We start from the raw sequence: 13,834 nt of genomic DNA, 5'->3' as shown, positions 1-13,834 counted from the left end.
AATGAGTATTACAATTATACATGAAACATTTTCACTATAAAATATTATATATATATATATATATATATATATATATATATATATATATATATATATATATATATATATATATATAGATAGATAGATAGATAGATAGATAACATTTTCTTTATATAATCATATTACCTTATTACTTGTTAGTTTTGTGTAATAATGCTTTGGCAATACTGTACAGTACGTAAACACAATCATGCACAAAGTATTTTAAACTGAAAGTCGAAGTCAAAGTTATCGAACTCAAAGAGGAATCTAATAGAATATATCACACAAATCATTTTCCATGTTCCTTTCATAGTTCACTGTGAATCGACTGCTGTTCATTGTGATAGCGGGGTGGTTTTAAACTTTCATTAAACTAAATCTACATAAACCCAGCAATCACACACGACTGCGCTGGACATGGCCGAGCTCAGCACTTCTGCGGCGTCTCCGGTGAGCTGTGATTCTCAGATGTGGCGTGTGAAGCCATGTAATCGACGTTCACTCACGCACAAATGCACACTTACACATGTGAGGTCAAAGAAAACCAGAGAGACGACCCTGCGGTCAGAGCCGGAAACCCTCAGTGTCTCCAGAGCCCTCGACACATCAACAATATGAACAATAGCTCCAGTACGGCTCATTAGAGACCCATAAACCCCTGCACTCAGGAACATCAGCGGACCCAGACACAAAGACACACAGCAGCTCAACATCACATTACGGAGGGTTCTGGACATGGTACCATGGTATTTTCATCGCTTTATGGACTGTGTTTTTTTCAGTATTTAAAAAAAATATAATCTTGAAGGTTTTGAATTTGCATGTCAGGTACCAATCTATGAAATTAAAGGAAAATATTTATACAGAATATACTCCGACTCATCCTGACTCAAGACACACACACACATTCCCATCAGTGACTTGTTGAACCCTTCTGACTGATGCGTAAGCAGTTTTTTTCTCCGCCTGCTGCGCTTCTATTTAAGTCCATTAGTTCCAGGAGGCAGCACACATTTAGCGCAGGGCCAACAGCCCGACACAGGAATTTGGATTGTTGGTAAAACAAGGAATATTTGACGCCTACAAAGAGTAAACACAGAGGCCCTGTCTCACTGACCCCGCCCCCTTTTCACACCTCATCACTTCCTGTCTGTCCAGCTCTCACATGAGAATCTGTTTCATGTAATTATCAGCATGTCCTGACCAGCCAAATAACACGTCTGACACCCAACAATCACTTCGGAGCACCTAAGGGCAACTGATGATGGATTAAATATGATATGAGACGACAAATGATACTTTAATGCTTTTGCGTTCACTCACAAAACTTCCACGTTCCCAGAGAAACTTTGCATTCACTCGTAAAACATTTGCATTCTATCATGAGAATTGAGTCGCCCAAATAAACGTTGCATTCACAAGCAAAAGCATCAAAATGGTTTTTCCTTTATTATTTCTATCACAAACGTTTTGTGAGCGAATGCAAAGTTTCTCTGCGAAACGAAAATGTTTGCAGACTGAAGAAAGTGGAACAGGAAAGTTTTGCTAGCAAACACAAAGTTACTCTGGGAAACACAAAAGTATTGTGAGCAAATGCAAAATTGTGTGAACAAACGTAAAGGGGAACGCAAGAGTAATGCATGTGAATAAAGTTTTGCAAAAAAAAACATAGGAATGTAGAAGTATTGTAAATCTTTTTGGGGGAATGCAAAAGTTTTGTGAGTGAACGTAAAGTTTTGCGAACAAATGTAAAGTTGTACAAAACAAATTGGAAGCAAACAAAGTTTTGCTAAATTACATAAAGGAGAATGCCAAAGTTTTGCGAATGAACAGACATTATTTTGAGGGAATGCAAAAGTTTTATGAGCGAACACAAAGTTATTTGAACAAATGCGAGAAACTTTTTTGAGGAAACAAAAAAGTATTGCAAGCAAATAAAAAGTTTTACTAACAAACGTAAATGGGGAAAGAAGTTGTGGAAATGCACGTAAAAATTTGTACGAATGCAAATGTTTTGAGAGCAAATAAAGTATTGTGTACAAACGTAAAATGGAAAAGAAAAGAATTGTGAGTGAACAAAAAGTTTCGTGAACAAATGTATAATTATTATGAGAGAACAAAGTTTGTGAACTAACAATGGGGAACGCAAAAATTTTTTTTTTTGAAAAAAAGTAAAGAGGTACGCAAAAGTATTGTGAAAGAACGCAAAGTTTTGTGAACTAATGTAAAGAGGAAGCCAAAGTTTTGTGAAAGCACAGAAACAACATTTTGCGAATTAACTTATTTAGGGGAACACAACATTTCGTGAACTAATTTAAAGGGGAATGCAAACTTTTTGCATAAGAACTAACTTTTTATGGAAACACAAAGTTTTGTGAACAATAGTAAACTTTTTTGGGGAATTTTTTTTGTGAAGGAATGTAAACTTTTTTTTAGAGGAACTATTGTAAAGGGTTTTGTATTGTAAAATTTTAAGAACAAACTTTTTTAGGGTAACGCAAAGTTTTGCAAACAATCGTAAACTTTGAGGGAACAAAATTTTGTGAACAAATGTGCATTTTTTTAGGGGAATGTAAAGTTTTGCGACCGAATGTATATGGGAATGGAAGAGTTTGCGAATAGTCTTTTTTTAGGGGCAATGCAAAATCTTGGGAAGAAATTTTGGGAAGAAAGAATGTAAACTTTGTTCAGAGATGGAGCGAGAGCAAGGACGCTCGTGTTTCAGGTCTGGAAGATGTTCATTCTGTCATTAACTTTCACTCAATGACAGTTTTACACCTTCCTAAACACACATCTCCATGTAAACCCATAAACATCTGCGTTTCCCATTAATTATCTAGAATTTGGTTTCAAAATGAACTTAAAATATTCTTGTACTCAAGATTTCCACCATGGCGTTTTGCCAAAGCATCCGTCAATTGAACCAAAATGGAAATCATGATATGGCTTAGTGCATTTACCAAGTCACAAAATGCTATTTAAATATAAATAAATAAGTAGATATTGTCTGTTGTGCTGCACAAAGATTACAGCATATCACTGGAATTGCAAGGAGAATCGTTGACCAAAACTTAAAGGTCTCCCTGCAGGTTCCTTCCAAGATAAAAGGGTTTAACTCTTGAAATTGAAGAAATTAAGAGATAAGTGTTGTAACTTTACTACTGTTATGTAAAATAGTAAATCTTAGATGGACAGAAGTTCTCCCACATTAGTTTCTCAAAATCCTGTGGGAAACACTGAACAATTCTATTCATCTGATCACTAATCCATGCGATTCATTCATTCATTCATTCATTCATTCATTCATTCAGCCTCTCGTGATCACTCTCCTCATTGACTGCATTGTGTTTGTAATTCCCTCATTGTGAGCGGTCGGGAATATGATGCTCTGATACGGCTGTGGAGACGCTGTGATCCTCCAGGGTCTATTTTGGCCGTGGTTCAGGAAAAGAAGAGTGAGAGATTGAGTTTCTCTGTTGTGCTGCTATTACAGGAGCAGCAGCTACTACTGGCATCGAAACAAGGTTTACTTCAGGATGTTGTGGAAATAAAACACACCAGCTGTGTGGAAACAGACGTGCGGGACAAACACAAGTTATGTGACAAATGCAACGACAGCTGATCAAATCTACTGCTTAGGATCACTAATGAATGATGCATCATGAGCTCACAGGTCATTTACTTTATTTAGCAGTTCTTATCAAAAGAAGAGGATAATGGATGAATGTGAACAATGATATTCACTTTTCTGTTCATGCTTTAAATGTCTTGAATGCACAGCAACAATACAAAAATATATAATAATAATAATAATATTATGTGTAGCGATTTATACAATGCTGGTTGTGTCAAAGCAGCTTTACAGTGTCAAATAGGAAAATAAATAATATATTTTTATTATGATGTTAATACATTAATATTATTATTATTCCCAAGAAAGGAACATAATATAAAATAATAATAATAATAATAATAATAATAATAATAATAATAATAATAATAATAATCATTATTATTATTCCAAAGACAGCAAAATAATATAAAATATATTCTGCATGTTTAATTTTAATTTTCATATTATTATTTTTTTTTTATAGGTTTAATGTTCTCTTTGTAGCACCTTGAGAAGTTTGCTTAAAAGGCACTATATAAAATTGTAAATAAATAAAAAAAATTGTCAATTAAAACCTAATATATATTATTCTTATTTTATTTAAAAACATCTGTAAATGAATGTTTCCACTGATGTTTTTTTAAGGTCAGATGAGGTAATACTAGGCCTTTATTGCTATTTTTTTTAATGCATTTCTGTTTTTATTGTCTATACTTTCTAATTATTGCTTGTTGCACTGCAATGAGACACACATCAGTTTCAACTTTTGATAATCTTCTCAAGCACGTTTCTTTCTAATCAGTCTTGCTTGTTTCTGAACACAAGGCCTCTCTCGTGGGGAGTGAACGCCCCTAATAAAAGCCTCAGAAGCATTTGTTTACAAGCTAAACCCGTATTTAAGCGGAGACTCATCCATCTACAGCTGGGGGAAAAAATAAACCAGCATGAAATAATGACATTGCATATCACACAGCGATATCTTCCAGAAGTCAGTGGTTTACTGATGGAGTTTCCAGCCATTTCCTTCCCGTCCGACCCACGTGCAACCTGATGCAAGCCGAGGACGAAAGAAGAGCTTCTTCACCCCTCGCACGTCTCAAATCACGTCTGAATCCCAAATAACTATTTACAAGACGACAATCGTACAATGGGATGGTCCCAAAGAGGTTTCAGGGTCACACAGACAGTAAATTAAGTGATTTAAGCCCAATCGAGGCGGAGAATAGAGCCAGTGTGTATGCGGCTCATAGGAAATGTGGAGGCTCCGATCGAGCCGCAGAAACTGCTGAATAAATACAGTATCTGTACTGCGGTGTTTGCTTTAGCTCCGCTCCACACAAAGCTCACATTGATCAACTTCCTCTCTTAATATTGTCACGGAGGAAAATTACACTCACGTTAACGGCAGAAAGGCTCTGAATTCATCTCTGTCCTGTAGCTGAATGAATCTATTAAGACTCTTACACAAGTCCTACAGTAATGGTGTGGTTTCTGGTACGCTGCCATAAAGCATCCTATGAAGTACCATGTAAATACCATGCTATATAAATATATCAATCATACTGTACCGTAATATATCATAGTACCACTTTATCATCATGTGCTATGGGAATACTGAGGTTTTCCAGAGGCTATCATGATAAAAATATACCACAATGTTCTCCGAAGGACGAGTGTTTCTGTCATTGAAATAAGAGCAATATTTCCTCAATTACAATATTTTGAGACTCTAAATATTAATCTAAACAGAAATGAGATCAACTGGAGATTTTCTCCCAAGAAAGACCCCAATATCTAACACACAGAGTTTCAGAAGTGATCTCAATAACGTCTTAAAGCGTGCTCAGATTTGTCAAGATTAATTTGGGTCTGTGTTTATTTCTCGGAAGAAATTTTAATTAAATGGAGAGCGAACTGAGACTCCCAAGAAAAAACTCCAATAATCTCACTCATTTCCTCTAGAATTTCAGAAAAGATTTCAATAAACGTCTCGAGCAGGGCTCAGATTTGGCAAAATACCAAAGACTCCAATCAAAAGCCAGAGATCTCAATTTGAGCTCGGTCTTTTCTCACCAAACAATCAGAGTTGCTTTGCATTTAAAACAGAGCTCTAGACTCTTACTTGGTGATGACTGGTGGCCCATTTGGGTCTGTATTTATTTCTCAGAAGCATGAGATTAAATGGAGAGCAAAATGAGACTTTCTCATATATGTTTCTTCCAAGAAAAAACTCCAATAATCTCATACATTTCCTCTAGAACTTCAGAAGAAATCTCAACTACATCTCAAAGAGTCCTCAGAAACCAAAGCCTTCGATCAAAAGTCTCAATACGAACTCAATCGTCTCTCATCAAACGATCTTAGCTGCTTTCCACATTAATTTTTTCCTGGATGATGTCTAGGGTCTGTTTTTAGGGTCAGAAACATCTGATCCGTCAATGAAACAACCACCAAGAACATTAAATCTCATGAGGTTTAAAAGAGCAACTTCTGAGCAATACAAATCGCCTCTGTAAAGATGTTAAAGCAGAATCAGAGGTGTTACTGAGCAATAGTTTATTTATCTTTGCTTCTGCAAACTCCATTAATGGCATTATGTAACGCATCATTGTGTGCATTATGCTTCAGAGGTCTAACCCTAACCCTAACCCTCTCCAAAGCCCAATCACAACAACGTGCACGCATTCAGCGGCTAATGCATACGCCATTATTTACATCCTCAGTTGGAGATAATTAGCTATTCGCTAGCGATGGGAAAATCACCACCACAATGTCGTCTCTCGCATTCGGCACACAAAAGCACAAAGGCTTCATTTAAGGTGATATATTTGCTTGTGAAAATGGTTCAAATGTGTCACGGGCAGAATGGTGTAATAGTATAAAGTGCCTGGCAACACTAACATCACGTCTGTGCAGCACACACACACACACACACACACACACACACACTCCAGAGTAAGCGGAAATTGGTTTTATAAGCGCAGAAGGGCCCTTTGTAAACAATGCATATATCTGAGATCTCAGACACTCTTTCATGAAAGTGAAGCGGCTCTTTGTGAACGTGTTTTTCTTTGCACCAAGGGCACAAGGGCGGCAGTCTTCCTCCGTCGTGCGCGCTCGCAGGCAGAGGAGGCTGTGTTGACAAGCAGGGTTTACTCATGGAAAAAGCGTACAATGCACACTCTGTTCAGAGACTGACTTTGGATGCTAGTCAGCGCAGAACAAAGCCAGCTCAGTCCCACCGCCCATGTGTGGCTTTTTTTGGGGGTAAGCCCTCTGGTTTAACATCGATTTTCAGTATATTTCATGTGAAGAGAAACAATGAGTCGAGCTCCAGCGACTTCAGCACAGCATTGGAGTGAAAGAGAAACAAATAGGTTGCAAATGGCATTTTGTACTTCCACGAGTGAGTCAGATGTCCGGTGAGATGTGAAAAAGCTAAGTTTTCAGTGACCTGAACTGAGCTCATTTTATTTAATAAAACAAATGACTTTTAAAGGGATCGATCATCCAAACATGGCCAACTAAAAGGACACGATGATCAAGCAGTATGAAATTACTGTATATATAACAATGCTTTTCGGTTCTCCCACAAAAGTTTTGTTTCTTTGAGAAACGTTGCAGTTTTTTTTACAAATGTTTCACAAAACTTAGCGATTGCTTGAAAAGCCTTTGAGTTGTGTGTGTGATGATGCAAAGTTTATAGGGGGGATGCAAAATAAAATACTTTATTCTTTTTCAATGCTTTTTTTGTTTTCTCGTAAATGTTTTGTAGTCCTCGCAAATTCTATGGACAAACAAACAAACAAACAAAATATTGACTACTAATTAGACTTACAATTAACCTGTCCACCACAACTACTGTCTTTAAATTAAATAGAGAAAGAAATATATATATATATAATACTTTAAATGCTTAAAAATACATAATTATGTTTTACAAATACAAAAATATATATTTTTTCTATTTATATATTTGTCCAGATATGCGGTATGGGGCATGTCTGACTGAGAACATGTGCAAATCTCCTTTAGTCGAGGGGAAAACCAGATACCTGATCACATGTGCGCAGTAGGTGGCTGAAACCTGGTTTTCAGGGACGAGTCTGTTATATAAGCTACACACTTGTGCATTGATAACAAACAGACACTCACATCCCACTCGGACAGTCGCGCAAACAAGCTAATGATCAACAGATGTGTGCTTGAGTAATCACACACAAGCGGCGCTCAGTGTTTGGCTGCTGAAGGGGCGTCACTGAACACAAGGAGAAGAACGCTGAGAAACCCACTTTACTGTATGAGTCGCAGATCTGTCTCAGGACTCTTCTGCTTACTGAGCCTACTTTCATTGAAACAAAAATACGGCAAAAATGTGAGAAATTATTATAGTTTAAAAACGGCTGTTTTCTGTGTGAATCTGTGTTAAAGTGTAATAGATTTCTGTGATGCTCCGCTGTATTTTCAGCATCATTCCTCCAGTCTTCAGTGTCACATGATCTTCAGAAATCATGAAAATATGATGATTTACTGCTCAAGAGACATTTCTGATTATTATTAATGTTCAAAACAGTTGTGCTGCACAATATTTTTGTGGAAACCTTGATACATTTTGATTTTAAGGATTCACAGATGAAAAAAAAAGTTCAAAAGAGCAGCATTTATTAGAAATAGAAATCTTCTGTTACATTCTGAATGCATTTACTGTGACTTTTCATCAATTTAATGCATCCTTGATCAATAAAAGTATTTATTTAATACACTTTGTTTTAATCATAAATTTTTAATTGGTAGTGTATGTCTGGTTGAGAAGGATTATTAGATGGATTAAGATTATAATGATTTTACCATGGTAAAAGTTTACATCAGGTACAATGACCCACAGTGGCGTTTTGCTACTATAAAATAGTCTCAACATCTAACTACTGGGGTGCCCCAGGGCTCAGTTCTTGGACCACTTCTCTTCTCTGTCTACATGGCATCATTAGGTTCTGTCATTCAGAAACATGGCTTTTCATACCACTGCTATGCTGATGACACTCAACTCTACCTCTCATTCCATCCTGATGATCCGATGGTAGCTATTCGCATCTCAGCTTGTCTAACAGACATTTCTTCCTGGATGATGGACCATCACCTGCAACTCAAACTTGCCAAGACAGAACTGCTTGTGATTCCAGCAAACCCATCGTCTCATCACAATTTCACCATCAAGTTAGGCACATCAACCATAACTCCTTCAAAAACAGCTAGAAGCCTTGGAGTTGCTTGATGATCAGCTGACTTTCTCAGACCACATTGCTAAAACTGTCCGATCCTGCAGATCTGCTTTATTCAACATCAAGAAGATCAAGCCCTTTCTTTGGGAACATGTTGCACAACTCCTTGTTCAAGCTCTTGTTCTGTGGCTGGACTATTGCAATGCTCTCTTGGCAGGTCTTCCAGCCAATTCTATCAAACCTTTACAATTAATTCAGAACGCGGCAGCAAGATTAATTTTTAATGAGCCAAAAAGAATACACGTCACACCTCTGTTTATCAATTTGTACTGGCTTCCAATAGCTGCTCGCATAAAATTCAAGGCATTGATGTTTGTCTACAAAACTACCACTGGATCTGCACCCATTTACCTAAATTCATTACTTCAGACTTATGTGCCTCTAGAAGCTTGTGTTCTGCAAGTGAACGTCGCTTGATTGTTCATCCCAAAGAAGCACAAAGTCACTTTTACGGACTTTTAAATTAAATGTTCCCTTCTGGTGGAATGAACTCCCCAACTCAATCCGAGCAGCTGAGTCCTTAGCCATCTTCAAGAATCGGCTTAAAACGCATCTCTTCCATCTTTATTTGACCCTCTAACTTTAACACTCATTATTCTAATTCTATTCTTAACAAAAAAATCTAACTACCTTTCTAATCTTTTTGTATTCTATTTTCTTTTCATTTATTATTAATCGTGTGTGTGTGTGTGTGCGTGTGACCTCTAACACTAGCTTGCTCTATTCTTTTTTTATTCTATCTGTTTTCTTTTTATTTATTATATTATTTAAAAGCCCATGGTACGTGTACTGTGTTAACCTAACAGAGACTTGTTATAGCACATATATATCTTTGCTCTTTTTGTTGTTTTTGATTGCTTCCACTGTCTTCATCTGTAAGTCGCTTTGGATAAAAGCATCTGCTAAATGAATAAATGTAAATGTAAACATAAAATAGTGGCAACAGCGACATAAAATTACAATTATCCATAATATAATTTGTTGTTTTGCAAAGAACCTGAACAGAATTCAAAGATCCATCTTCTGCAATTTATATTTGTTTGTTTATTAAATATTCCGTCTGATTTGGTGATGCTTTTAGTTACTAATATAGTAGTAAGCTGAGTTTGCTTCCTTTTTTTTTTCGGAGAAGATCATTAATATCAGAAAGGCAATTGGCAAATCCTCAAGTTATTCAGAGTTATTCAGAGCAATTGATCATGAAATTTTGGAAGAAATAGTGCAGCACCTAAAATCGTCAACCTGCTATCTTGACACACTTCCCACATCTTTTTTCAAAAGTGTGTTAATCTGTTTAGAAACAGATCTCTTAAACACCTCACTTCTTTCTGTGACTTTTCAGACTTTTCAGAAAACTGCAGTTGTTGAGCTCCACATGAAAAAGAGCAATCTTGATAACACCATAATGAGCAATTACAGATCAATGTCAAATCTTCCTTTTATAGGCCAAATTATAGAAAGGGTAGATTTAAATCAGCTGAACAAATACTTTAACTCAAATGGATACCTGGACAATTTTCAATCTGCTTTTCGACCGTATCACAGAACAGAGACAGCACTTATTAAGATACTAAATGATATTCGATTAAATTGTGACTTTTGCAAAATATCGGTGCTGGTATTTCTAGATCACAGTGCTGCGTTTGACACTGTCGATCATAACATACTACTAGAGAGACTGGAAAACTGGTTCGGGCTTTCTGGGATGGTACTCAAATGGTTCAGGTCATACTTAGAAGGGAGAGGCTATTATGTGAGTCTAGGAGAGCATAAGTCTAAGTGGACATCCATGACATGTGGAGTCCCACAAGGCTCGGTTCTAGCACCGCTCTTGTTTAGCCTGTATATGCTTCCACTAAGTCAAATAATGAGAAAGAACCAAATTGCCTACCACAGCTATGCTGATGATACCCAGATCTATCTAGCCTTATCTCCAAATGATTACAGCTTTGATTCACACTGAGCTACTGTGATCTCACTCCATTCTTCTTCAGTCTCTTCTATAGACTGTTGCGGCTTTCTTAGACAGAACTTTGTCACCAAGGATTTTCCAGAGATTTTCAGTCAGGTTTAGATCAGGAATCTGGGCTGGCCATTTCATTATTTCAGTGTTTGTGTCTTGAAGAAACTGGTTTAACCATTTTGCAGGGTGATGGGAGCTTTGTCTTGCATGAAAATTGCAGGCCGATTAGGAGATGAACGCAGGGAAGGAACCACATGTTGCTGAAGGAGGTTCAGATGAATATTTGCATTCACTTGCCATGTATCTGTATAAGAGACACAACTCCTGCTGCAGAAAACATCCCTCAAACCATCACTCTTAAATGTGCCGAGACAGATCGAGACCTGGATCAGTGCTGAACTGATGAGCAATCCCATCTGCAGTGCTGAACCCATTCCCTAATGAGAGCCTCTACAATATCCTGACTTCTCATGCCTTTGTCCTACGTAGATAACCAATCTTTTTAGGGGACTTGAATGATTTAGAGTGATTGTCAAGCTGATTTTGATCTCCACTGTATCAGATGTGTCTCAGTGGGAATGCGCTGGAAAAGCTGTGTTACCTGCGGCTCGCTGGCACTGACTGCGGTTGGCGTACATGAAGTGATCATTGCAGCTCTGAGACGAGCAAACACAGCCGTCGGCCGTCAGATTACAGCCAGAAAACACACACGCCGGGTTCACGGGACCCACAAACTTGTGTCTGTGATCGTGACGGTGAGAACCTGAGAAACACAGAGAGGTACAGATCACACAGAGCCTAGTGATGATTAACAGACCATGATTAATGCAGTATATAAATCATGACTTAATGTAAACTTGGACACATTTCTGGTTCAATTCATTTAAATAAATGTAGGTTCAAATAACTTTATGCTGAACATAAACAATGTGACATGATGGTTTATGTAACGATATATCATGCATGAAAAATGTCTCAGAAGAGCTTTTTTGGGACGTGTTCCAATCTGAATGCAATGAAAAGAAAGGAAATAAAAAAACGATAGTGCCAATACTAATTAAATCTATATGTTCAATGTATTAAATAATGTTCTTAGGTTCAGAGTACATGTTGATTTAAATGCCAGATTTTGCCAGTTTTTTGTGTAACCATTTGACTGCTCATTCAAAAATAGACAAATATGGGAACCAAAATACCAATAATACCAGCCACCAGAAACAAAATAAAAAAGCAAACAAACAAAGAAAAAAACCTTTTTAAGGGACATTTAATCATTAACAAACCTGAAATACAGTAAGACTCTTATTTTGAAATGTCTATGCTTTTCTACTCAAGTTACTTAATAAAAACATGAGACACATTAAATATGCATCTTACAACCATCTAAAGCATATTATAACATAAAAACCATAGAGTAAACAGTCAAAAAAACTGTAAAAAGTAAATTCATCAAAGGTGCATCATAAGCAATCATTAGACATAAATGTGCAGGATTCACTGACTGAAAACTGCTCTAAAAACATACAAAATGCCATGTTTTTACTCTGAAATGTGCAGCGTTCACATTTATTTAACTGAAACATAGCTATTTGAAAATTAAAATATCACAATGCTGTTTTTCACCCCAAATTTACCTATATGGCTATTTATATTTCTATATATATATATATATATATATATATATATATATATACACACATATATTTCGTTTCAACCTTCATATACCAAAATATAATTAAAGAGCCTACATGTAGACTTCATAATTTATTTTTATAAAAAATGTGTTATATGTGTTGCAGACAACAAAAAAAGTGTGAATATATTTTCTCGGATAAAAATGTATGGAGGTCAAAATTAATTTTTAAATGCTTTTTTTTTAAAGAGCCAATAAATATATATATTGGTAGAAAATATATAATTATGTAAATGCATATTATTTTAGCAAATTTGCTTGAGCATGTTTTTTGTATATTTTAACTTTTGTTATACTATTTAAGACTTGTTAAGGCCTTAAATTTGATCAAATCCACAAAGGACCCACGGAAGTCTGTTGTTTTGAGGGTGACATACTGTACGCACCTGTTTTCCCAGCATGCACGCATGCGTCTCTGTTGGGAAAGCTGTAGGTCTCGATGCAGGAGTGTTTGGATTCACACACACACTGTCCGTCCACACTTTCACAGCCGCTCACCAGCGGACAGCTCTCGTCCTCATCGCTTGCATCCATCGCATCGGGTACCACTGCGGAGAAGAAGACAGCGTTACCATGGTAACACAGACTCATCAGTCAGGGATGTTTGGTCTCAGTCTCGTCTGTCGCTGAGATTGGTTTGCTTTGGTTCCACAGATTGGTGCCAAACAGAGACGCTTTAACATTGATCCTTGAAAGATCTCTTTAATGTCTGATTTGTTTCTTCTAGACAGCAGTGAGACTTTCGCCTGTTGTTCTCAGATTTACCTTCATTAAAAAGCTTCACATGTGTCTCCTCTGATTTAGGTCAAATATTGCCTTGGCAAATAACTGAAATAAAATATGATAAAATAATATAAAAAAGTTGAAGTACTAAAATAACTACAAACTTAACTGCAACAAAAAATTATGTAAAGCTAAATAAGTTATTTTTTAAAAGCACATCATTTTATTAAAACTAATTTAAATTAAAACTGAAATCAACAATTTAAAAATATTAATACATATTATCATAGTACAAAAATAATGCTAAAATAAACCGTAATAAACCATACATGTAGTAACATTCATTCATATTGTTTACATTATTTTTAGTACTTCAAGTTAAACTTAACCAAAACGAGAAATGTTATCATGGCAACTAGTTAAAATAAAATGTATATTTAAGTCGAAGTACTAATATTTCTAAAATTAAACTAAAATAAAATAATTATTTTTATATTAAATTAAAGCTAAATAGAAAGAATTCCATAAAAGCACAACAATAT

At 36.2% G+C, this 13,834-nt stretch overlaps 1 protein-coding gene across 1 annotated transcript in view; it reads right to left on the bottom strand.

The window, feature by feature from the left end:
- The window catches only part of LOC113068204 (cysteine-rich motor neuron 1 protein-like), a 31,494-nt gene extending 18,095 nt beyond the window's left edge, over window positions 1-13,399 (bottom strand). Inside the window, exons 1-2 of the mRNA XM_026240867.1 lie at window positions 12,956-13,399; window positions 11,478-11,639 (exon numbers count right to left, since the gene is read on the bottom strand). Coding sequence (XP_026096652.1) covers window positions 11,478-11,639; window positions 12,956-13,160 — 367 coding nt within the window. The 5' untranslated portion in view covers window positions 13,161-13,399. The remainder of the gene's footprint in view (window positions 1-11,477; window positions 11,640-12,955) is intronic.
- Window positions 13,400-13,834: the final 435 nt, after the last annotated feature.

The sequence above is a fragment of the Carassius auratus genome, linkage group LG42F, assembly GCF_003368295.1.
Source record: "Carassius auratus strain Wakin linkage group LG42F, ASM336829v1, whole genome shotgun sequence".
In the NCBI taxonomy this organism is placed as follows: domain Eukaryota; kingdom Metazoa; phylum Chordata; class Actinopteri; order Cypriniformes; family Cyprinidae; genus Carassius; species Carassius auratus.
The sequence above is the reverse complement of the archived record's forward strand: the minus strand, read 5'-3'. Positions and strand labels throughout refer to the sequence as shown.